Genomic DNA, 25,063 nt, shown 5'->3' with positions numbered 1-25,063 from the left:
CCCAAAGACCCCAAAGCCAAAGCGTTGAAAGAGGTGAAAGAGGTGAAAGAGGTGAAAGAGCCCAGACTCTCCGACATACTATGGCTCGAGTCGAAGCTGGAGACTGCCGGCGAGGCTAAACTTGCCCAAATAACCCGCTGTTGTCTCGCTATGATATTACCGGAGGAGGAAGATGATGATATTATCTGGTCGTGTCATGTTATCAAGGGGAATATCAAGGCGCGCTGGATTGTTCAGCGGGAGATATTTTTGGAAGAGGAGATACAGGCCCTCCGCAAGACGCTACCGCTCATCGCGGATGAGAATGGTGAAGTAAAGGAAGAAAAAGCAGAGGCTGAATCCCGGCTCAGCGCATTTGAACAAGAATTAAAGCGATTAGATAGCGAGTACTGGGAGCACAAGTACCGCCTCAGGGGCCTTGAAGCATTTTCCCCAACATTCCTCTTTGGCAGGGCTTTACAAGCACACAGGAAGTACCCCAACTGGTATTTATCAAACTGGCTTCGCCTAGACTGTGCTGGACGCAGTGGATGCTGTGAGAAACCTAGAGGGACACACCGGAACTGCGACTGGGATCGAGGGCATTGTACTGGTGCTTGTGGCTGTTGCATTCGCACAAAAGACTCTAGTAAGGAGGCGAAGCTGGATGATGACCTGGGGGCTTGTCTGAAAGGTGTTCCGGCTATAATTGGCGGTCTATATGGCGTTCAATTGCATTTTGCGTATATCTGGGGGTTGGATATTAGGGATGATTTTATGAGGTTTGCCTTTGACTGAACGGGAAAATTCGTTAGGGTGCATATTCCAAGCTTCTCCTTTTACATCAGTCTCGAATATGTAGGCATATATCCGTTTTTATTCAGACGGAATTCCTGCTCTTCTTGCAGCTATACGGAGCGTTCTAGATAGATGTTTTATGCGGTTATCTGTAAATATGGATACGTGCCCTGTCGCATTCTAGCTCTACACATCAATCTATCATCGCTTCTTTCCTTTGCTCACCTATCATTTTGCCTCTGGCATGTTTTCTTCGTATACCCCGTCATTTCTTCTATTAGATTCATAGTTCGGAGTTAAGCAACATGCCAAGACCAACACAACCAAGGTCCAGTGTTTTCCTAAACCAGACAAACCCCTCGCCCAATTTCTTCCATAAAACACTCCACCCCCCCACCCCCCGGATCCGCAGGTCCAAACGAAGTCCGAGCATACATCACCCAAATCCTCATTTCCAAACACGACGCTGCCCTGGACGTTGCACAAAAAATCGCCAACCAATGGCAATTCGGGCCGCCCTAACGACCTTCGTCGTGCGGGTGTGAAGTTTTTCAACCAGGTCTTTAGCACAGAGGTTGGGACGTTTCTGTTTCGGTCGGTCCAAAAGCACTCTCCTTCCTGCGCTTGGAAGATGAACAGATTGAAATAGGGACTACTGTACTCTCAATCGTCTCATCTGTATTCTTCGTCATTCGTGCATTTCATTGTGATTCGAATCGGGGGATGCTAGGTATGAGATCCTTTAGTCGAGCTCTAGCCTTGAATTAACTCCGGCTAACATTAACAGCCTCCATACGACATGCTAGCTTGGCGTTCGGTCAACTGATGCTATTCTGTGGGTTTCAAAGACGAGTATAGCTCCTTTCAGTTCATGCGGACTTTCTGGGGAGGAATGGTGAGTTGTCTAGCGTTTTTCTTGTATTTATTTGTCCTCTTAGAGCGGTTCCCGGAGACAAGGGAGAATAATGGTAGAGTGCCCAAGAAGGTTGATTGAATAGTCAAAATTATACCCAAATTTCTTCTAAAAATTGCCCGCCTATACAAACCCCCCAAACCCCCAAATATAGGCAACCATCAACCTATTGACATACAACCCCTGGCAATCCTCGCTAACCCCACAATCATCCGGCAACACATCCATATCCTCCTCTGGACCCAGTAATAAAACCTCCCTGGCCCTACCACGCCCCCTAGTGCGAACACAACACCCACAAGCACTAGTACAATGGCCATGACTCCATTCTCTGTCCCTGGTGTTTCGCGCCCTTTCGCAGCACTCACACCCCCGTCCACAACAGCCACCACGACCCGCGCAGTCGCGCCGCAGCCATTCAGAGAGATACCAATCTGGAATGTGTTTTCTGCGAGCTTCATAGGCCCGTCCAGCTGCTGATACTGGGGTCCCTGCTTCAAGGAGCCAAATGTGCCTCTTGTGGGCCCAGTAGACATAATTTAGATATCGGAGTTCTTTTTCATGGGCGTTGAGCTGGGATTCCGCTTCAGCAGCAGCAGCAGCAGCAGCAGAAACAGCAGCATCAGTATTAGGAGGAAGAAGGGACAGTGACTTGTATAGCGCTTGAACTTCCTCATTTAGATAAATCTCCCTCTGGACGATCCACCGCGCTTTTATATCCGCTTTGATGATACGTGAACACCAGTCCATGTCGTTGTAGTCATCTTCTTCGTCGAAGAGTGCGAAGCGGATAAACTGAGTTATTTCAAGGTGGCTGGCATCGTCTAGTTTAGACTCGAGCCATAGTAGCTTAGACTGTTTTTTGGTGCCTGCCAGGTATTTGAGATGTTTTGGGTTTTGCACTTCTTTGTGCTTTCTTTCGACGGATGCGTGGAGGAATGCATCCAGGATCGTGCATTTAGATTCTTCTTGTCTCTTTTCGACGCATGCTTCGAGGAATGCGTATAGGATCATGCGTTTATCGCTGAGTGATATGTCTGAAAGGAGGCATTTCAGCATCTTTTGGGGATGAGGATTTCGACGAAGATGGGCGTGCCAGTCTTCTGCTGTTTTTGGTCGAAATAGGAATTCGAACATGGTGAGTGTTGAACTGTTGAACTATTAGGAATGATGAGGCTGGAGGAAGAAAAGTAACAGTCCCATTGATGCCTAAATTGACATCCTAACCGACAACTTTAAAAATTCAGTATAACTGCCTAGAGTCGTCATGTAATCATTCGGAAGCCAGACAGGACATGATGCTGCCTACTTCAACCTACAAAGTAGCAGAACTCTCTCCCTCTCCATACGATCTTCCTCCAGATTCAACTACTAACACACCATGACTCTCAGAGAACCCACAGCAGAAGAATGGCGCGAGCGTCTCCACCAGAACCTCAACCCCCGAGAACTCCTAGAATCCCTCCGCTCCAAGTCCCTATCCCTCGACGACAAAGACCAGATCTTCATTGAGTTTCCGGGGATATCGCATAGGAAACTCGAGAATAACATCAAGAACGAGGACAGAGAGAAGCCAAGGAACTCGCCGATCTAGGATGGCTCGAGCGCGCACTGGAAGATGCCGGTGATGGCATGTATGCGCATGGAATCCGTCTCCTCCTCTCCAGGAGGCAGTCAGTAGCAGAGACCAAGGAGAATCACCGCTGGGCGCAGGATATCATAGAGGCGGATATTAAGGGCCGGTGGGTCGTGCAGCGGGAGATTTTAGTTAAAGGGGAGGTTCAGAGTCTATGTATTGAATTAATGGTGCTGGGCATGGATGGGGAGCCTGATTTTGGGGGCTGTGAGGCTGAAGGAAAGGGCAACAAGGTGGAAAAGAAAGAAGGCCAGCTTGCTGCTTACAAGGCCGAACTCCAGCGTCTAAATGATGACTACTGGCAGCATAAGCAGCATCTCTGGCGTCTGGAGACGAATACTCCCCTGGGAGCAGTGGGACGGGCCTATGAAGCATGCAGACAGAAGCCAAATTGGTATCTTTCTGAATGGCTTTGCAGGGATTGTGCTGGGAGGGGTAGATGCTATAGACGGAAATGTGGGTGTTGTGAGAAAGCCCGGGAGACTGAGCGGGAGTGGAAACATGGGCACTGTACTAGTGCATGTCGGTGTTGTATTCAGAGTAAAGAGTGCTCTACCCAGGACAAGGTGACGGTAGAGGACGAGCTGGAGGTTGTGCCATTTGATCTTGTTGCTTACAAGACTCCGTATAATGTCCGGATGTTTCGTGAGTATATCTGGGGTATGGGTTGAGACCGTGGAAAGGAATGGATAGGCGTTGTTTTTGCTGGTTCTCGACATGTTAGAATTCATTTGGTGTTAATGGTTGGCTTGCATCTAATTTCCGTCAACTGGTATCTCCTGGTATCGGTGTTGTTTCAAAATAGGATCTTCATGCAAAATATATGGCAGATTGAGTAACGAGGGGTATCGTTCAAGGGTATCAACAAGAAATCAAGAAACATGGTCATAAATCATAAGTCGTCCATCACAAGCACAAGCATGAGCATCAGTAACAAGCAACGCCAATTGATGGCAAACCAACCCAAGCACAACAAAATAAAAAATCACTAAAACCAACCCATATCAACAAAAGATCTGCACCAAAATAAATCAAGTAATATCATACCATCCACACAAACTCATTCGTCGGCTGAAACTGCTGCTTAAAATACGCCCGATGACACAACGGACAATGGAACTGGTCCTGCAGATACCACTTATCCAAACACTCGCGATGGAAAACATGTAGGCATTTCAGGTCGCGGATCTCGTGGCTTCGCAGGACGGAGTCGAGACATATCGCACTGTCCTATTAGCACCTCTTGTCTCACCTTGGATGCTGATGTGGTGGAGGGGTGTGGCACACCATGTAAACTGATCGCTTTCATCATCCGACGGGAGAGGAGGGATCTTGGCTCTAGACCACCATTCCTCGAGGGTGCATATAGGTGACTCGGCGTCGAGTTTGCGGAGGCGTCGTTCGCTGGGTGATTTCTTGGGTTTTTTGGAGCGGGAGGGGCGAAAGCGACGACGTTCGCTGTTGTCGGAGTTGCTGTGGCGGTTGTTGACGAAGATGGAGAGACTCCACATACATGTAAATCAGCATTTGTACTCTTTGTAGGAGAGTGATAGGGGCGTACAGTAAACACATGATGATCAAAGTGACCACACTTAAACCAACACCCAACGCAATGATTAAATGTTGTTTGTTCAATCCGGCATTATTATTCTTAATATGGTCTGTCTGCGGTGTCGGTGACGATGACGACATCCCCCATTTCTTTCCCTGGTCGAGGATGATTAGATACGCGAGGCGGGGACGGAGCAAAGGAGGAGACGGGCATTTGCCCTTTGAGAAAAAAAGAGAAAGAGAGAAGAAAAGGAGAAGGAGAAGAAAATGAAAGGTTCAAACGATGAACAAAGCCAAGCAGTCGATCTGGCGGGGTTAGAATTGAGTGACAGCTTCACCCTCCAGCAGCACTCACACTGGTCGGATGATCCGGTCAGTTGGACGGAGTTTGGAATAAAACTCTTTGTATTCTAAGCTAAATATATAGCCTGAGAACTTTGTGGCTACAAGTACTTGCACCGTTTTATATGAGTACAAGTAGTGGCATGATATGGCATGATTGACAAGAACGATTTCCAGATGTCGCTATCCATACTCCGCTAACAATGATATAGTTTAGCCACCCCATTTTAGCTCTCAACATCAAAGCAAGTTGAATCCTTCGTTCCGTCCCGCTTGACACGTTGCACACCCACGGTCATTTCCCAGGAGTTGGACAAGCAAACAAGTTATCCGGCATAATGCAGACGATTCTGTGAAACAGCCTCATGCCTTGCAGAGTCCAGCATAGCACAATAGTAACCGTGTGCCAGCCAGGAGAAGGGAAACCGTGACAGTGTATCAAATGGCTATCCCCGTCAATAACCAACCAAGTAACCTAGTAGAATCCGGGGTAGGCAGGAATGTGTCAACCGTGTGGTGCGGAGAATGCAGATCGATGATAGATCATATTCACCGTTATTCTGCTGCAGTTCCTTAAGCATTAATAGTTATTAATATTAAATATATATCCCAAAGCAGAATATGTACATAACCAGAGATCATCTCTGAGCTGTAATAAGTCCGTATGTATGCAATCCCACGTGACATCGCGTTTGGCGCGTCTTTTTGTCCGAATCGGGAAACCACGCGAGCTACAAATTTCCCGTAACGAACGACGATTCCACCGGTAAGAACAGCTATGCGTACTGTATACCGAGTACAGTATGGAGCACAGCGAGTACGAGCGTACTCTGTACAAGTCCTTGCTTGGTCAATTGGCCTGGAGCTGGTCTCTCGTACATAGTATACAAACCAGCTCAGTCATCGTGACTATACATAGACGATTGCATAAAATGCGATGCTCCGAGTACTACTACTGAGTATCTTGGTTCTCAGGGTACAGTGGAATAGCGTCAATACCGACAATCAAACAGTAAGGAAATCGCCTCGTCATAGACCATTTCATACAGAAACGAGATCAGAATTGAAATTGAGCAATTGATTCAATTGCATTAAAACCTAGTAAAATAGAAAAGTCAATCATACATAGTACACAGAACGTGCGGGCAATTTTCCGGTAAGCTTACTTTACTTACTGTCAAGTCACGCCCGCTCCGCCGCGTCCTCCACTTGTCGCGACGCGATCTTTAATACTAGTCGAGGCGTTTTCTTCACCACGGCTTTTTCACCTCGGGGTGTGCTCAACCAAGTCCTTTTATTTCTTCTTTTCTGCGTTTGTTTTTCTTCTGTTGTTTTATCTTTTGTCTTCTGTTCTGCTCTTTGGCTGGTTCATAGTTCTCTGGTTGATACTGCTACCTACTATTCGACGACTAGTTATTTCACGACCATTCCTACTCCTACCACGACTACTCCTGTCTCACCCAATGCTCCTTTGATCAATCCCTATCTCATTCCTCTCCCTCACCATGTCTGAGCCGAATTCTACCCTCCCCGCATGCTCCTCTTCTCCTCCATCCGTCCCGCCCTCCGACGCCACAGCCGCCGCTCTCAACTACGCCTTTCTCGTCCATTCCCAAAAGACATTGACGCAAAACCTGCCTCCCAGAGTGGACAACAAGCTGCTGGCTCGTCAGAAACGTCGTCGGACTAGGTACGCACACTTAATGTGAGCGATTTATGCACGCGTGGCTAACTGTGGGTCTCGATAGTCCGGAGGACCATGCTATTCTAGAGGCTGAGTATCAGCGGAATCCGAAGCCGGATAAGACTGCGAGGGCGGATATTGTTAATCGTGTTTCATTGGGGGAGAAGGAGGTGCAGGTTGGCTTTTTCAGATACAATTGCATGGTTGGGATATGTTCTAACGCGACTTCAGATTTGGTTCCAGAACCGCCGTCAGAATGATCGTCGGAAGTCGAAACCGCTTCAACCTCATGAACTCCTCGCACCGTGTGCTATAGCAGACGAATTGAGAGAGGGCGATGATAATATGTCGGCGGAACGCAGCACGGTGGAGCAGGGTGACCTTGACAATGCACCGTCGTCGGACGCGTTGCAGTCTTCGTTCGAGTCGGACCCTGTATCTGGTGCTGAGGACAAGGATGAGCAGGAACAGTCTATTCAGAGCTCTCAGACGAGCTTGGATTCAGAGACGTCTGAAGTCCCCCAGCAGCCAAACGAGGAGGCAGCACCAGAGCCTGAACCTGAACCAGTGAAGAACCCCGAAACCACACAACCAGACGCATCACAGTTGAGCACCACCAAGCGAAAGCGATCGGTGACTGACCTGCGTGGTGATGCATCTGCACCCCAGCCAGCAGAGAAAGACGCGTCAAAAGACTTCAAGTCACCACCCTCGCTGCGGATTTCACTATCGTTTGATGGCGAGGCAATGGTACGGAAAGAGGGTGAAATGACCCCATCCCCACCAAAGGGACAAAATGCTCTCCGCATATCCATGTCTTCGGATGGAAAGGCAGTCATCCGTACGGACGATGAACCCTCTCCATCCAAGAACCGTATATCCATGTTCTCTACTCGGAAGTCCCGCTTCGCAGGTCTTCGACGGAGTAACAGTGCAATCCTGCCCGCAACGCCGCGAGTGGCCTCGAGTGAGAAAGAGAGAATGTTCGGTCGATCTCGTGATCCCCGTAACTGGGAGTCCGTCTTCGACACGGACGCCAGAAGTGCCCTGTCAACTCCTGGTAGCGCCCAGAGTGCGCCACATAGCACCCCAGGGCTCTTCCGCTCCCGTGGCCAGCGATCGTTGACCCGAAGCCTTTCCTCAAGGCAGAATGCCTTTGCCAACAACTCCCCCAGCCATCCTGACACTCCGGTGCCCATGCAGGCAGGAGATAAGAGGCGGAAGCTTTCTCGCACGGTCTCGTCTCTCGGACGACTGGAGTTGAACAGAGCAAATGCATTGGGTCAGGTATCGGGTAACTCTCTCAAGATGCCCAAACTCCTGGGCAGCTCCAAGAAGAACGATGAAGACTTTGAGTTCCACAACGGTGATTCGGACAAAGAGAACTGGATCCCAGGCACCCGGGTCTCCAACGTCCGTCGACGCACGACAACCTCCAATATGCAACGCCCAGCACTCAAAGACGCGAACAGCAAAAACCGTCGCTCCCGTCTTTCCCAAGCTCACCAGCAACGAAAAACCGCTCCCGAAGTTGAGCCAGAAGTCTCCGCATTCGTGGCCAATGGCAGCAGCGCCAGCCAAGAAGAAGATCTCGACTGCATCCAAGGCTTATTATCACTTAGCCAAGGTGCATGGAGGTAGAAAATACCCTCCGTCCTGTGACACGACCTATCATTTTCCTTTGTGATTTCTTTTGTTTTTAACTGATTCCCTTTACTTCTTTTTTTGTCTTATCCATGCTGAAAGATGCAATCTAGCAAGCGGTGATTGCACATGATGTGTGAATGATTCTCTTGATTATTCGTTGGACCGGTCTTGGGACTTTGGACATATTTAGTTCTTCCAGGACTGGGTGGAACATTTTGATGGTAAGCTGGCTTGTGTCGGCGGTATTAGATATCCGGATATAATTTGTATCAATAAAAGATAAAATTCAGGATATAAAACCAGTGGCTTTTGTAGTACTCTGTATTCCGTAGAAAGAGGGGCATTTGTAGAGAGGATACCGAGTCTGGCTGGCACGTGGCCGCTGATATATATCGCTTGGCTTGGCATCTGCTTCTTCACCACCATCATTGTTTTTTATGTTCGGTCTATCGATACGACGCTGGACATTCGAGCATTTCAAATTCTATGTGAGTATTCTATCCAGAAAATTCATCTTGGCCTTACAAAATACCCACGTAAATCAATACTAACTCTTACCAGAACCCTCCAACACCATTTCTGCAGAGGTATACTACTACCTCTCGATTACTCCCAATCCAAAGACCTTCTATTCTAAGAGAGCCTCTTATGATGGGCAAAACCCCGCGTGTGGCGATTATCGGAGCTGGCATCTCCGGCCTACGATGCACAGATATCCTCGGCCAGAACGGCGCTCAAGTCACGATTTTTGAGGCGAGAGATCAAGTTGGGGGAAGGGTGAGTCTCACAACCCCCCCCCGTAGTAGGGCCATTGGTTAACGGTGAATAGATCGCCCAGAGCAAGGTTGGGGATCACTTGGTTGATCTGTAGGATCCTGTTCCGTATTTGAAAGTGATGTCGAGAGTGGCATACTGATGTATGATAGCGGACCGAACTGGATTCACGGTGGTCAAGACAACCCAATCTCAGTTATCGCGGAGTCAACAAATACCAAACTCGAAGATTTTGACGAGAATCAAATCGTTTTCTCTAGAGATGGAACACCACTCGACGACAAACTCGCCGCCAAAGTTTCCGATTTCGTGTGGACGACTGTTGAAGAGGCATTTGAATACAGCAATATATACAAAGATAGTATCCCGTCGGATCGGAGCTTATTTGATTTCTTCAAAGAAAGGGTTGAGAAGAGGGGTTTCAGTGAGGCGGAGAAAGAGGCTTGTCTTGAGAGTTGTAGGTTGTGGGGGTCATATGTTGGGGATCCAATTGAGAGACAGAGCTTGAAGTTCTTTTGTTTGGAGGAGTGTATTGATTCGAGTAGGTTCGATCTGTTCTTCATGGGGATTTGAGTGATGGCTGAAATTATAGGTAATTGTTTTGTGTCTTCTACGTATCAGAAGATTCTGGAGTTTGTGTCTAAGGCTGCGCTGAAAAATGCGGATGTTCGGTTCAATCAGCCTGTTGTGGGGATTGAAGCGCAACCTCGCGAGTCACAGAAAGACCAGCAGGTTGTGCTGTCCACTGCAGATGGACAAAAGCACCGATTCGACGAGGTCGTCGTGACCTGTCCTTTGGGCTGGCTTAAACAAAACAAAGCTGCCTTTACTCCGGACCTTCACCCTCGTCTTATCCAGGCTATTGATAGCATTTCCTATGGCCGTCTTGAAAAAGTCTATGTGACATTTCCGCAGGCCTTTTGGCATACCGAGGGAGTGGAATTAAAAGCCCCAAACTTCGCCATGTTCCTTGATCCAACATATACAAACCATCCGAAAGAGATCACCTGGAACCAAGAATGCGTTTCTCTTGCAACCCTCGGTCCACAGGCCCACCCAACCCTCCTCTTCTACATCCACGGGCCCTGCGCGAGCCACGTCGTTTCCAACATCTCGAATTTGTCACCTTCGTCATCTGAATACCACGACTATCTCAACGACTTCCTCCACCCCTTCTATTCCCGTCTGCATGGCTACTCCGCTGCATCTGCAGACTGCAAACCCCTCGCTTTCCTCGCAACACAATGGCAAACAGACCCATACGCAGGCAACGGCTCGTACAGCAACTTCCAGGTCGGCTTGGAACAAGGCGATAAGGATATCAAAGTCCTCCGCGACGGTGCCGGAATTGGGAAAGAACGCGGGGTCTGGTTTGCCGGCGAACATACAGCGCCATTCGTAGCGCTCGGAACAACGACGGGAGCATACTGGAGCGGAGAAAGAGTAGCCACAAGAGTATGTCAAATCTACGGACTTGATGGAGTTGGAATTGGAACCGGGAGGGATGATTCTCTCCCTTCGCAGGTCTCGATTGCCTAGTTAAGCAATGTACATAGGATGTACGCAGGATGGAATTAGCGGCGCCAGGGTTTATTATAGTTAGAGAAGACCTTACTGGCATGGATGCAGTGCAGAAGATGACAGCATCTGCATTGATGCCAAATCCACCATGTCTTGCATCGTCTGGGTTCCTTGACAGGGGTTGTCATGCCCAATAATTTGCTACCCATGCAATCCGACGTCAGCGTCAGATTTCAATGTAGGCTGCACCAAATGCGCTTGGTCCTTTGCACAAATATGCTAGGTACTTGTTTTAGTTTTAATATACGAATGATTGACAATTGTCAAGGAATCCTCGTATACTTAGCAATCAACCTGATAAATAGTCTCATACCCCCAATACAATACAACATATCCCTCCACTCTGCCATCTAACACACCATAAAATGAATAACCCCACCCAAAACCAACACTACTCCCCCATCCCCCGCGACCAAGTCCCCTGGCTCCTCTTCCGCGTCGAACACCGCCTAAGCTCCAGCTATGGAACCCTAAGCGCCCAAGCCCGCATCGCCCGCATAGTCACCCCCCCAACCCCCGACGACTTCGACCGCCACCTCCTCAACTCAAAATACTTCCTAACCCCCTTCCTCTCCTACTTCAGCAACTTCCGCCGCGCCCTCGCGCTCTACCGCGCGTTTCGCCTCGAGGGTCGTCATGAGGTTACAATCACCGCCCTCTGGGCAAGAGATATGGCCAACATTTACAACGCCGAAGAAATCGCCCAAACTCTCGGCTTCCGCGACGGCGACGGCGCAAACCCCCGCCGCATGCTCCGCGACCACATCGGCGAATTCCTAATCCACGGCGGAATCGTCGACACCTACCGCATCCTGACTATCTTCCGGGGCATGAACGCGACACCCACACCGACACCTATCATCCCGTCCCCCGGCCCCATCACAATCCGTGAAGTCGACGTTGTATTCGAGTGCGATGCGTATCAGGCTATCACGACGCTGCCGGAGGGGTTTCTGCCGTCGTCGTTGCAGGATAATGCGCTAAGGGCGCTGGATGAGGAAATTTATAGGAGGACGGGGGTGTTGAATGATTTTTGGAGGGATATGATTGTTAGTGCGCTTATGGGGAGGCCGGTTAATTGGGCGGGGAGGTTTATGGGGGGTGAGCAGATGGGGTTTTTGTTTGGGGATACGGGGCAGAGGGTGCAGCGGTCACCGTTGGGAATGGGTTAGGAGGGCTAGTAGGGTTGTATTCACTTGGTTTGTTAGCGGGGTTTAATTTTCTTCTCGTCTGGTTAGAAAGTTCTTCGATTTGGATTTTTCCTGTCACTACTAACCTACATATGCTACATACCCGGAGTAAGGTGCTATATGCATCACGCTGTGCTAGTCCAAAGCCCGTTAGAGACCTTCTACTATATGAGCATTCTATATGATATGGCATCTATCCCAGAGAAACGTGCCATTGATTCTTCCTATATGTCTACGCAAGTCTATACCAGCGTCGGGAACGAATGTGAATACATGCTATCTAGTTTCAGACCGATCAAAGTCGTCTTTCATTTGCTCTCCGCTGAGGATGGACCAGAAAGCGGGACGGTTCAAGCACGGTCGTGGAAAAAATCAGAACCACCTTGGAGAGAATGAACCGCGTGCTTGCAAGGCTCGCACTCCTAGTTCAAGTCCTGATGCTATTGTCGGCCCTCGTCCCTCATCAATGACATTAAGTCAGCTGGTGTTTCTACCAAACATGGCTGAAGAGGGTAACTCAAATGCCAAAAAGTTACAGGCCTCACATGCCAGTGTCATCCACATGTGGGAGGTGTCGTCGTCACTACCTATACCCAACTAGGGCACGGCATAAGGCGAGGGCCAAGGGATAGCAGATAAGACCAATACAACAGATGGAGCTCCAGGTAGCACAAGAGCTCAAACGCGCGCAAGGATTCCCAGATTGCAGAACAACCTCTTCAACACTCGTCAAGGATAATTCATTGCATGGAAACGACATGTTGTTCGAATTCAAGTCAGCCGAAGCAAACACGGGTTGTTTTAAAGTGGGATACACCAAGAATCTTCAATGGCGTACGACATCGACTGAGACTTGATGGTCTTGCAAACGTGGTTGCTCTAGTTGATATTCAAGAGGACAATTTTCTCATACACACACCAACGGTATATTGATACCTGTCGGTATTATAAGAGAACCAGTCATTGACGACATGACCCGCCGCCGTCGTGAGAAGGATCGAAGGATGGTATGGGTCAGAAGCCAGAGAGACGAAAGCCCCTTTGGACAGAAGTTACTTCGAGAATGCAGACGCGGACACTTCTCGAGCATACAGCCAAATGGTGGCCGATATCACGACGGAGATACAGGCTATGCTTACCGGAAAACGTCTCGAAATACGGATAGACCCCGGTATTCACCTATGACGCCTTGCGGCTGTCAGATGCCATTTAGCTATCAATAATCCAACAGGCACTATGAGTGAGCTTAGGTGTGTATGCGTATACTATCCATTACTTAGTGATTTGCTCAGACTCGGCCACTACCTAGCACCGGACTAACTTACACAGGCAGGACAGGTGCTCTTGAAGTCCAAAATGCGATGGGTAGTGTTTTACCCCGTACAATTACTCCCTACTCTTTCTATTTTGCCATCTCATTTTTGCAGAATCTCCCACGACCATGTACGAAATACTGATCGACCGAGGAGCAGCTTTCGCAGCTTGTTGACCAGACTGTTCCTGAGCTTGACTTCAAAGTAAGCCAAGTCTATGTTCAGTAAGTGAGCGAGAAAGACCACCATTCTGCTTGGAAACTAATTCACTATAGGTCCGGTCTACACGACGACTGTAGACGGGTAACGGACAAACACGGCTTCAAATCTACGATCGCCTTCAAAGGGACACTCACGTCGACGAGGGCATAAACGGGGTCTCGCACATCTATTCGATGGATGCGAAAAATTACGAGCTGGACTGGTTCACGAGTTTGCATTTCAGGATGATGCGCCGAAGGAAATCAGCCGGGAACCATGTTGGCCTCGGTCATAGCTCAAGGTGTTCCATCTTGGTGGGGTCCTATATCGGATACAGCCTACTTCAGATACTGCTGAGAGATGGGTGACTATCCTTTGGCTAATGCCGGCTCGAGAAGAGAACAGAGACAAACTCCTGTATATGGAGTGTATTCCTATTGGAGTCCGTTAAATGCAAAACAGCACGGGGATTCCGGGACCAAACAGAAGAAAACAGAGTCTCTCGACACCACACAGGATCCCGCACTCTCTGCACTTTAAGTGGCACTTGATAGTCCAACGAGAGTACTGAAAATTGACATGGGCTTGTACGTATTTGAATCCCCAAGTAAGTGCAAATACAGACTCTTTCCCCCGCCCTATAGCGCGGTCTGGGTTGCATCCCACATGTTAAAGGAGAAGACCGGACACAGTTAAACTCAACAACACAACACTAGCCTGGCGGTCTATAACATTAGTATGAACCTGAAGATAAGCTCCGCCGGGGATCCAAGAACTGAAGACGCGTTAAACGTCTGTTAATACTAGTTACAATACTCGGCACCACAAGGAATATCGAACAACCATGGCTCGGAGGGCAACCTTCCAGCCCCTCCCGCGGTCGAATTGCACAAGGCAATCATGGCAGCACCTGACGGACTGCGAGAATGTACAAACGTACTTTTCAGCCTCCGTCAGATGCTGCCCTGGCGCCACCGTAACAACCGGGGATGACGAGCGCATGGAGAGCGGATCCTCCAATTACTCCTTGATTATTGGGAGGCGAACCTCCGCATTGGCCGCAAAGGCTCTCGCAATAAGAGGTCGATGCAGACCAGAGCTTGAAAAGTTCTTGGAATGTAATATCAGAAAGATATTATACGTGGTTCAATCTCTCAGACAATAGCTGACGGTCAACGAAGGCCTCAGCTTGCTCTGGCCTTTATACTGGACAATCAGGCAATATCATTTTCCCTCGGAAACGAACAAGACCTCAGGTTACGAGCTCTTGTCATTGAAACTGAGGGTGAAAGTCAATACCAATGCTTTTGTCTAAGAACAATCACCTGAGTATCAACATAATGACGGAGAGTTTCCTGGGGCATATTTCAAAAAAGCGAGGTTTACTCACCCGCCCATAAAGCCGTACAGTCATTAACGGATCTAGGCTTCGCTGGCGTGCCTAATGGAATGGGGGCCAGGACTACAAGTCACGGCCAGAACCACTAGTCATGGCATAGACAATACGCCTGACCCTTAAGATCTCGTTGCCATAAGAGATTAACAATCCGATACCAATGATATGAGCCCATTCTACGGGTTATCTTCCCATGGAGTGATCCTAGTGCTTGCAATGACCGTGGGATTAAACGGGTGCGTGGTTGGGATTCCGAAAAATATGGAATTCTTCGAAAAGAGAAGCGGTATTAAGCTAGACAATTCGTACCGTGATTGTCCCACTATAAGCGTACACGACCCAATGGACCTAAAGTGACCAGCTGCTTTCTCGTCATTCTCGCACACCTTTTGATTGTTTTGCACATCGTCTGTCGAGTTCTTTGCGAATCCCCGCCATTCCACCAATCCTCAAGTCGCAGACATGGATCAACTAAGACATGGCGAGACTGAGCAAAAGCTCACGTTGCAAGATGTTTAAAACAATGAAAAACAAACCCGCATTGTGAGGTTGAGAGAGTTATCCTCGAAGTTGATTCTCTGGAGTATGGCAACGTCCCTTTTGGCTCCATGCATCCAAGCGAACTTGGGTGTTGGCCTATATATGAGGTTAATTGGCATCTGGATGATTGGGAATGTAGTGAGTCCAGTTCCCCGAATGTGAGACTCTAAATGTCATAATTTGGGTAAGTGGAGGTATTCGAAACGACTCATGTATGTACAGATGTATAATACTTCGGATTAGATGGTGATAGAGGGAATATCTCAGTCATCACGGTATATCAGCCCCAATCCTCGTTCGCGGTTAGATACAGAAACTGTATCCCTGGCTAGAGATAATCCTCCTCCAGTATATTCTCTTCGGAAAGCACTCGATGCTGCTGGAGAAAACGTAGTATCCCTGTATGCTCATATGAGCTCGGATGATACTGTGTCCTGCAATAAAAATATGCAATGCAGGGGGCCGGTTTGTATGGTTGCTTGTTCTGCACAGGCTCATCGGGAGCATAGATGGTACGGCGCCAGAAAGCCCTAATTAAGTAGAACATGGGAAACCTGGTGAATCGTGCCAAGCGTAATGGTCTTCTTGTTTGTCAGTGCACGATCCATACGCAAGAACGCATCCACACTGACCCAGGAAATAGGTAATCAGCCGACCCAGACCCATCACTTTCCAACCAACCGATATCTCTCCCTCGCCAACCCCCCATCCGCCCCCTCAACTCCATACCCCTCTCCGACCTCTCCCACAATCCTCGCCGGTCTCCCACCCACAACACACCAACTTGGGACCACCATACCAGCTGGAACCACCGCCCCATCCAGCACAACCGCAAAATCCTTCAATATCGCCATACCCCCAATCACAACCTCCTTCCCAACATGCACATGGTTTCCGACACTAGCCGCCTCGACGACCGCGCGCTCACCCACAAAGACATGATCACCAATTTTCAACGGATAGTAAGAGTGCACACCACGGTGTAAACGCGAAGGCGGGCGCAAGATTGCCTGTTTAGAGATATAGCTGTAGCGGCCAACTGTTATAGCGACGGAGGGAGACGGAGCGGCGGAGGCTGGATCATCTGTGGAGGAGGCATGGGAGGAAGAGGAGCGGTAGAGATCACCGCGAATAACGGCGTCTGTTTGAATGACTGTTTTTCCGCCGAGGATGATGCGTTGGGTTCCGTGGATTTGGGCGCGGCGGGAGATTTTATTGCCCGTGTCCTGGATTGGTTAGCTGGTGGGTTCTTGGACGTGTAGGTGGGGGTGTGGGTGGTGTACCGTCTCGATGTATTCACCCTTAAAGGCTTTGGGAGGCATTATGGCAATTGTGTGTTTGAAAGAGGTGATTGACTGATTGATGCGAATGTTCTATGCGGACCTCCGTATGATGTCGCGATAGCGGTAAAAAGGGCGGTCACGATATAGCGGCAGTTCGCTCGGTGTTAAAGGCGGTATGTCGGCTTGACGTTCTCATTCTCCCACTCTTTGGCAGCCTGCAGTATCGAAGACTCGAAGTGGCACTGCTAGGACTCAATACAACATGGCTAACTATGTGCTCCTCTGAAACCCGCAGATGCCGTGCAACAAGAAGATCGAAAATGCTCCTGCTAACTCTCCCAGCAGAACTAATTTTCCAGATTGCATCCGGTCTTTACAGAAGATGCAGAGAAATCAATTCTTTTGCTCAAACATGTCGCGATCTCTATATCATTGTGGATCCCTTGCTGTACAGTCTTGATGTGAAGGTGGACTGTGAACTTTACAGTCGTCATAGTACTGCACTGCATCATGCAGCACAAACTGGCCTGGTAAGAACTCTCCAGAAAACCTTCCAGGTGGGCGCAAAGGCCTGTAACAGAAGCCTTTTCATCGCTATACGCAATAAGCAAGTAGAAATGTCCAACATCCTACTTGACGCAGGAGAATGGTCCGAGAAAGACTTGTTAGACCACCCTAGCAACTGCTGTCATGGCCGGAGAAGATGAAATAGTGAAGGAATTGCTTCTACATGGTGCCGACCCATCAGTTCCTCTATATGGCTACCTGAAACCGTCTATCTTGGAAGCCCTTGTGAGAGGCCACAATGCCGTTGTTGATGTCCTACTGGCAGACCCCCGGACCGACCACAACGTACGTTTTTACGATAAGATGGATATCCATGGAACCCAGACTGCCCTCCAAGAAGCAGCAAAAAGGGGAAACGCGCACATGGTTCGATCTCTGCTCGAGCAAGGCGCCTCCACACGACCTAATGTGGAGACCACTATGCACAGCGCAGTCATCAACTACAGCCCTGAGATAGTGTAGCTACTCCTCAACCGAGATGATATTGGCCCTAAATGCATTATTCAATGACAAGACACTATTGCACCACGCCGTGAGCGCGGATCATAAAGACTTGGTGAAGTTGATACAAACCTCAATGGCCGGACCCCTTTGCTTGAGGCCGTAATCCTCAACAATAACAACATGGTTGAATATCTTCTTGCTGCCGGTACCGATCCTCAAATCGTGGATCGCGAGGGACTGTCTCCTGCCATACTCATAGAGTGCGCTGATGCTCAAGCGAGAGAGGAATTAGTGAAGCAGCATCACAAAAAAAACCTCGCCGGTTCTCGGATTTCTCGGATGAGAAAAGAAAAAGACCAAGGCCATGCACTAATGCTTTAGTGGAAACTCCGTTTGAATGACGCGAGCAAGGTCTAGTTGGATATTGAGGTCTCGTTATGTCATTTAATCCGGAATCTACATTGGCACAGTTCTGCTTCAAGATACCTATAAAGTCCCAATTCTTCCCAATCATCTCTCTAATATTACGTTTTCAAATCTGATGTTATAGAAGCGGCCTTTGCATAATGTTCTCCTAATTATTTCCTCCGGTCGTCACTATCCAAGCTAAGTGATTGGACCTGTCGCGCACTTGCTATATCGAATTAGCCTATCCAGGTCTGCGAGTCAACTTTGCAAACACACAAATACATCACGACAGTGCTTGCTATACTCCCAGCGTCGTGGTGTCGAGGTACTAACCGGATATCTCTCTATTCAGTACATTGCTTGGTATTTGTTCATATCACTTAGATCATGACATGATCGTAGCAGGGATCTGTCTTACTCGACATGCTACCATGTAATTACAAAAATAGAGCAAAATTTAAATCAATAACTAGTATTTACTAACATAACAATTATCATATTACCGGCAGACAGACAGACAGATCAAACAAACAAAATAAAAAAAAACAAAGGATATCTCGAAATAAACAAGAGCATTCTGCCATAAAACAAAGATCCACGATTATACAGACCCATTACCTTCGTAGAAATTATCGTACTCATCACCAGACCATGACCAGTCCCACGACCACGGGTCTTAACCACGCTTAGGACCGGGAATCTCCCCATCAAAGTGCACCTTGAACGTCATCGGGAACGGGAAGTGTCCACTGTTATCCTCGCGCATGTACGCAGTGTATCCCTCCTCAGCCTGCACCTTCTTCAACTGGCCCTGGGGACCAGGAGCACGGCGCAGGTTCGGCAGACCACCGACAACGCGGAGCATAGTGGTAAGAGCAACGAGGCTGGTGTCCTTGCCCAGGGAAGCGTGGGGACCAACGCCGAAGGGAATGTAGGCCTCAAGAGGACGGTCGAGGCGCACCTGGTTAGGTTCAGGGAAGACCTCGGCGTCGTGATTCGCGCCGGCAAAGCCAACGAAGACCTTGTCGCCAGGGTTGACGGAGATTTCGCGGCCGTTGTCGTTGAGAATGGCGGAGGTTTGGGCCTCGCGGTAGGCGGCGGAGGCGCCGTTGATGCGGATGGCTTCGAGGACGTAGCGGCGAAGTTTCTCCTCGGATTCGGGGGTGTCTTCCTGGGCCAGGCGGTTGATTTCGGGGAGGTGTTGCGCGCCGTCGGCGGAGAGGAAGTAGTCGATGATGCGGGTGAAGGCTTGGCCTTGGTTGGGGACCATGCCGATGGCGGCGGGGATGATCTGGGCCCAGGTTACTTCGGAGGCGTTGAGGCCGCTATCAAGGAGTTGCTTGATGAGTTTGGCGCCGTATTCGGCCAGGGCGTTGGGGGTCTTGCGGGAGCCTCCGAGGATGCCGGAGAGGAAGCCGCTGGTGCCCTTGAGGGAGGCCTCGACGGCTTGGCCGAGCTGCTGGACGACGGCGTGGGAGGCGTGACGCAGAGAGAAGGACTTGGCGGGGTCGACGTCGAAGTAGATGCTGGTGAAGACGGCGGCTAGGGCCATGTAGAGCTCCTGCTCGGTGAAGATGCCCTTGGGGTTGTCGGCGGTCTTCAGAGGCAGCGAGAAGACGTTGGCGGCGAAGTGGGTGTGGGCCAGGTTACCGATGTCGCGGGTGATATCGATCTGGTTTCTGCCAGCGAGGCGGCCGGTCTTCTCACGGAGCAGCTTCAGGGTGATGTCCTCGTAGAAGGTCTTGACCTGCTTGTTCCATTCCTCAGACGACAAGGCCTGGGTGATGGTCTCCTTCTGCTGGGTTCCGAAGGAAGAGTCACCAGCAAGCAACTGCTCGTAGCCAGTCTTGCCGAAGACGAAGGCAGGAACCTCACCCCACAGGGCACGGAAGTCGGTGGGCTGCTCGACAACGCGCTTGACGTTGGAGTAGGACGACAAGTTCACCTTGGGAGGAGTGTAGGAAGGACGGTCGTACGAGTAGTGCGACTCTCTGCCGAGGTCCTTCATGATGTTGCGGTTCTCGCCAGGGATGGTCATGGGGTAGTGGGCGTAGATGGAGTCGGGCTTGAAATGGTTGGGGAAGGCACGGAGACAGAGCTTGTAGAAGACACAGCCCTGGTTAACGCTGAGGTCGTAGCGGGACTCCGAGTAACCCCAGTTGGTCAGGTTTCTCGGGTTCTGGTCGACGGTGTAGAACCGGTCACCACGGACAAGGGCAACGGCATCGGACAAGACCGCACGGGAGACGGTGTAGGTCGGGGCAATACCGACACCAGGGATCATGGGCTCCTTGGCTTCCTCGGAGACGATACCGGGGTAGAGCTCGACAAAGTCGGGGTGCTCATACAGGTGACGGAGGGAGTCGGCAACATCAGGGTCGCTGTTGATCTCCTCGAATGAGTCGTAAGCCTTCAAGCCGAAGAACTTACGGAACTCGTTGAGAGAGCCAACGTTCCAGCGACGAGCCTGGTTGATGCCCAGGATCTCGATGGATCTCAGAGCCTTGGGAACGTTGCGAGCACCGAAAGAGCTGGCCACATCCTCAACAGCGTTCGACAGGATGTTGACGAGGTCATCGTCACGGAAAGTACCGTCTTCCTGACGCTCTAGATGGGCGAAAGTGCGCTTAGCCGGGTCGCGGTCTAAGTTTGCCTCATACTTGCCCAGGCCGATGAGAAGCTCCGGGATGGTCACCTCTTCCGCGGGCTTGCCCATGAGCTCCTCGTAGATCTTCTCGGTGTATTTCTCGTCGTTGGCACTGATGGCGGAGTGCCAGCGGTAGGCCAAGTTGAACTCAACAGAGCACTGGTTACCCATACCCTGAGGGGTAGCGCCCGCCTTCTCCATATGAGCACGGGGGTCCTGTACGAGGTTAGTTCTGCTCCTGTAAAATCAATTGGGACATAATACTTACCAAGCACCAAGTGGTGTTGCTGCGGTTCAAGTTGACAATAGTACGGAGATAGTCGTACAGGGTGATGTTGATGAAAAGACCGCAGGTGACCAGACGACCAGTCTGGAAGAGATCATTGTCGTATTTGGCCCAGGCCTGCTTGGCCTGCTCCTCGGGCAGCTTGGGAGAGGGCTTGGTGAAGCGGCCATTCTCGTTGATGAGAGCAAGCTGCTCGACGACGTGGTTGTGGAAACTGTTCGATAACTGGTTAGCGAAAATATTCCGCAGCTATCGCAAATGAAAGAGACGTACCGGTTCAGCATGACCAGCAACACACAGCAAGCCGCGGGGAAGGCCTGAAGACGAGGCTCGGAGAACGCATCGGGCTTCAGTTTACCATCCTTGTGGGTACGGACCAAGTCCTGCTCCTCCTGGACGTCACCGTACAAGATGGAAAGATCGAGGTAGGCGGAGGTCTTGTTGATACTAGGATTACGGTAGTCGGTTTGGAAGATATCTGTCGCAAATCAGCACCACGCCATCGCTTTTAGGCGCAAGTAAACATACCGTGAATAACCAAAGAAGCCCAGTCGAAGAACAGACTCGAAACCTTGTTAGGGTGGGGGTTGAACTTCTCACGGGCCATGAGACTGTCGAACACCAGACCCGCGTCGGGCAGGCCACTGGGCTGAATGGTCAATGGGGAAATGGAGCGCGAGTATGCCGTGTTAGCGGCACCCAACCATGGGAGAGTCGGGTTGTTGTTCGAGCCATCTGCGGAACGGTATTGGTAGTCGTCTCCCATGTACGAGAGCGGCGGGTGCGGCAACGAGTTCCAGAGCTCGTCGAGGAAAATGTTTGTGAGTTCGACACGGTTCTTGGAGCCGGCGGGAAGACCACTGACGAGCTATATCATAACCAAATTAGCGATTGGAGCATACGCAAAGAGAATAACGAGCGCGCATACCTGAATAATCCGCTCCATAAGCATGGTCTTGTCATCGACCAGCTCACCAGAGGCCTTGCTCTTGATGAGATCCTTCAAGGTATTGACATCACGGAAACCAAGCGCCTTGATGTCACCGAAAATCCCTTGGGTGGTATCCTGCTCGAGGAAAGTGGAATCGCCAGTCTGACGGGGCAGCGGGGTCGTCGAGGCATGGATAACCTGCGAGTACTTCTCAAAAGTAGACTGGACAGCGTTGCGTGTTGCGCCTTGGGGAGTCTCTTCTTCCTCGGTGGTTGACGGCGAGGAAGTCGACTTGCGAATGGGCGCAACTAGCGAGTGACGCTTTCCGTTGACCTGGCCATTCTCCTTGGCCTCGCGACGCTCCTCCTTGTCGCCCTTGGACTTCTTGAAGTTCGTTGAGAATCGGCGTAACATAATGTGCAATATCAACAGGGCCGTGAATACACCAACAACAGAAGGAACAAGAGACAAGGAAGAAAAAGAAAGAGCAGGAAGAGGAGGAATTCTCATATGGAGAATTTCATAAAAGTTTAATACCTCGGAGGTATGGGGCTAATAAAAAAAAAATAAATAAAAATTAAATAAAATAAAAATAAAATAAAAAACAAGGGGAGGCAAAATGAGGTAGGACGCAGCACTCGAATCAGACGGTGGATCACCAGCCGCCCATCAGATCCGATTGATAGCAAATAGTCTAGTCTTGGTGGGAGTCAGTTCGCTATTTTAGATTTAGATCGTTTGGATAATCCCAATTGTCTTTCCTCTCATCTTCTGGCCGGGTTGTTCGTCCTTAAAAGGACTGCCATGAATAGTACAACGCAGTCACACATGTCAACTGTATATCTTTAGAAATCAAGTCGACAAGCTGGAATGAGTGGATCGCTCTAATAGAAAACCACGGTGATAGCAGTTTCTCTCTCTCTCTTTTTTTTTTTTTTTTTTCTTCCCCCCTCATAGGTTGCGGTTTCAGCTGGGCGACGCTGTATGCGCTGGTTGAATCATGTTGTGGCGTACGATGCAGGTTACTCGAATAACGACACCACGCAATGATAAAAATGTATGTAGATAATTAGCTGGCTGGGTCACCTCAATGATGTGAATTGTGAATCCTGCACCCAGCGTCGGCGAATCCTAGTGTAGCATTTCGTATTCTCAGAGCTGACAACGATAATCGGCCCATGAGCAATAGGAAACCAAAAAGCACGGGCTGATGAGATTGGGATGCATATTGCAGATCCAATTACAAACCAAGGATTTGGAAGCTGATCTCAGGTTCGTTCGGGATCATCGTCCAGCCATCGAGACCACAATTAATACGGGAGGCTTCGTACTCCGACAGAAGGTGTCCACACAAATCGAAGATGATAAAATGATAATCATTCAGCTGAACCAGCAGAGCTGAAGTGCTCTCCCCACTTGTGGGTCCGGCTAATATCCCAAGCAGTGGTTTGGGACCCTCCCTCATCCTCCATCCCGGGAATTTCATCACGGCATATTTCGCTAGACTCGGTATTATTGTACGATGCGAGGATTTCCACGGCGTACAAAGCAACGGACTCCAGCTCTGTGCATGTCTAGCAGTGATGCCCAAGTACGACCGATCAATAAGATCGCCTTCAACCAACGCATCTCGACGTTGCAAGACCTGGGCATGCATCCTCCGGGGTCCAGAAAGAGGACCAGACAGGCAGCTTCGCTTCACCGACATCCTAGCCGATTACTCCGTACCATATCCAGGAAAACGTAAGGATTTTCAGTTCTCAGCTCCTCCGCTAGTTAAAACAACGTGGAGATGTTATTTTAATTAGCCGACGGAATTGGGTTAAGTTTGACGGGATAAGAACCATTGTGGAAATCCAATCGGTGCCGGTCCATTGCTAACCCCGATCGACAAGCAGTCTGTGTTGCTCGGTTGGCTGAACTGAAGAAGCCCCTTACGAATGTTCAGCTAGCCACAAACTCAGACGGAGTCGTCCGCTTTGCGTATTCGGTAAATCCGCCAACCGAGTCTCCGTATGAGCATAATGTACAAGTACAAGTACAAGTACTTGTACTGTACATATGCCAGTGCAAGCCATCACACACACCATGTCTCCCATCTTCACTCATCCTGGATCGAGATTCATACGATCTCCGACCGGGGTCTGGTTGTGTGGTAGGACCATTTCGCGTGCAGGGACCGTATTCCGGTACCGAACGAGAGCAAGGACGGCCGTATAAGCCGGTTAGGCAGGTGGGTTGGCAATCACTGAGGTTGGCCAATGTTGATTCAGTGGTGGAGGTGAGAGAGACAGAATGGAGGTGAAGACGGTTCATGGCGGACGAGCGGGTGTTCCCGAGGTGTATGTTTGGTATTGTATTTACGGTATGTATTTTACGGGTACTAGAAGTGATTGATATGAATAGAAGTTTGGATAAAAGTATAGAAACAATGCCATTCTCTATAAATTCTCCGTAAAACACTCGTACTCGCAGACAGAATTCCAGAATTTCAGAATTCCCTTGCAACAGATACAGGACCTTCTATCTCAATCTGCATGCAAGCACGTACCTCCATGTGCCTGTACCCCATCTCACTAAAAACACTAGTCTTACTAGTCAACTACCAACCCACCTTCCCTTTTGCGAGGGCTGCAGCACACTAAACTCGGTTTGATTCTCACTCCGTAGGCTTCATATAGCAAAGAACACAAATAGACAGATAGAAACAAAGACTCAAATCACATTCAGCTAAATCCCTTGCTTTTCAGCCCTGAACACAAGAGGATATGAGAGCTCGCATGCAAGATCTCGCATTGTATGCATAAGTACTTGTATGTACTTCGTATCCGTATGTATCAATACATACGGATACCGGAACCCACTCGAGAACCATAGTATTACCCTAATAGAGTAGGTCCTCTCTGCTAGTGTGAAGAAAAAGAAACGCGAAGAAGCGATCGACAGCTTCGT

The 25,063-nt window shown here is 49.5% G+C and overlaps 8 protein-coding genes across 8 annotated transcripts; 4 read left to right on the top strand and 4 right to left on the bottom strand.

Annotated features, from left to right (window-relative positions):
* Window positions 1-1,813: 1,813 nt before the first annotated feature.
* Window positions 1,814-2,827, bottom strand: ASPGLDRAFT_23400 (uncharacterized protein; the record flags this gene model as incomplete). The annotated part of the gene is made up of 1 exon (XM_022543283.1): window positions 1,814-2,827. One exon carries the CDS (start codon window positions 2,825-2,827, stop codon window positions 1,814-1,816), a length of 1,014 nt encoding a protein of 337 aa, XP_022404073.1.
* A 495-nt stretch (window positions 2,828-3,322) lies between these two features.
* On the top strand, window positions 3,323-3,997 carry ASPGLDRAFT_23399 (uncharacterized protein; the record flags this gene model as incomplete). Its single annotated transcript, XM_022543282.1, has 1 exon — window positions 3,323-3,997. One exon carries the CDS (start codon window positions 3,323-3,325, stop codon window positions 3,995-3,997), a length of 675 nt encoding a protein of 224 aa, XP_022404072.1.
* Window positions 3,998-4,367: 370 nt separating this feature from the next.
* On the bottom strand, window positions 4,368-5,018 carry ASPGLDRAFT_64531 (putative RING finger domain protein; the record flags this gene model as incomplete). The annotated part of the gene is made up of 3 exons (XM_022548789.1): window positions 4,368-4,551; window positions 4,614-4,829; window positions 4,888-5,018. The coding sequence occupies 3 exons, from the start codon at window positions 5,016-5,018 to the stop codon at window positions 4,368-4,370; spliced, it is 531 nt and encodes a 176-aa protein (XP_022404071.1).
* A 1,706-nt stretch (window positions 5,019-6,724) lies between these two features.
* On the top strand, window positions 6,725-10,863 carry ASPGLDRAFT_64530 (uncharacterized protein; the record flags this gene model as incomplete). Its single annotated transcript, XM_022548788.1, has 7 exons — window positions 6,725-6,909; window positions 6,968-7,079; window positions 7,135-8,316; window positions 9,193-9,327; window positions 9,380-9,417; window positions 9,477-9,865; window positions 9,917-10,863. 7 exons carry the CDS (start codon window positions 6,725-6,727, stop codon window positions 10,861-10,863), a joined length of 2,988 nt encoding a protein of 995 aa, XP_022404070.1.
* A 356-nt stretch (window positions 10,864-11,219) lies between these two features.
* On the top strand, window positions 11,220-12,309 carry ASPGLDRAFT_43928 (uncharacterized protein). The gene has a single exon (XM_022545909.1). The coding sequence runs from the start codon at window positions 11,271-11,273 to the stop codon at window positions 12,075-12,077; it is 807 nt and encodes a 268-aa protein (XP_022404069.1). The 5' UTR covers window positions 11,220-11,270; the 3' UTR covers window positions 12,078-12,309.
* A 3,901-nt stretch (window positions 12,310-16,210) lies between these two features.
* Window positions 16,211-16,867, bottom strand: ASPGLDRAFT_64529 (dynactin subunit 5; the record flags this gene model as incomplete). The annotated part of the gene is made up of 2 exons (XM_022548787.1): window positions 16,211-16,771; window positions 16,829-16,867. The coding sequence occupies 2 exons, from the start codon at window positions 16,865-16,867 to the stop codon at window positions 16,211-16,213; spliced, it is 600 nt and encodes a 199-aa protein (XP_022404068.1).
* Window positions 16,868-17,518: 651 nt separating this feature from the next.
* On the top strand, window positions 17,519-17,857 carry ASPGLDRAFT_33095 (uncharacterized protein; the record flags this gene model as incomplete). The annotated part of the gene is made up of 1 exon (XM_022544260.1): window positions 17,519-17,857. The coding sequence occupies one exon, from the start codon at window positions 17,519-17,521 to the stop codon at window positions 17,855-17,857; it is 339 nt and encodes a 112-aa protein (XP_022404067.1).
* Window positions 17,858-18,923: 1,066 nt separating this feature from the next.
* Window positions 18,924-22,525, bottom strand: ASPGLDRAFT_120623 (peroxidase/cytochrome P450 family protein; the record flags this gene model as incomplete). The annotated part of the gene is made up of 5 exons (XM_022540155.1): window positions 18,924-21,110; window positions 21,163-21,394; window positions 21,454-21,658; window positions 21,709-22,048; window positions 22,109-22,525. 5 exons carry the CDS (start codon window positions 22,523-22,525, stop codon window positions 18,924-18,926), a joined length of 3,381 nt encoding a protein of 1,126 aa, XP_022404066.1.
* Between the last annotated feature and the right edge of the window lie 2,538 nt (window positions 22,526-25,063).

The sequence above is a fragment of the Aspergillus glaucus genome (genome assembly GCF_001890805.1).
Source record: "Aspergillus glaucus CBS 516.65 unplaced genomic scaffold ASPGLscaffold_4, whole genome shotgun sequence".
Lineage (NCBI taxonomy): Eukaryota > Fungi > Ascomycota > Eurotiomycetes > Eurotiales > Aspergillaceae > Aspergillus > Aspergillus glaucus.
This window is presented reverse-complemented; position numbering and strand designations above follow the sequence as displayed.

Coding starts and splice junctions, on each gene's coding strand:
- ASPGLDRAFT_43928 (XM_022545909.1), top strand. CDS start 11,271: ATGAATAACCCCACCCAAAACCAACACTACTCCCCCATCCCCCGCGAC.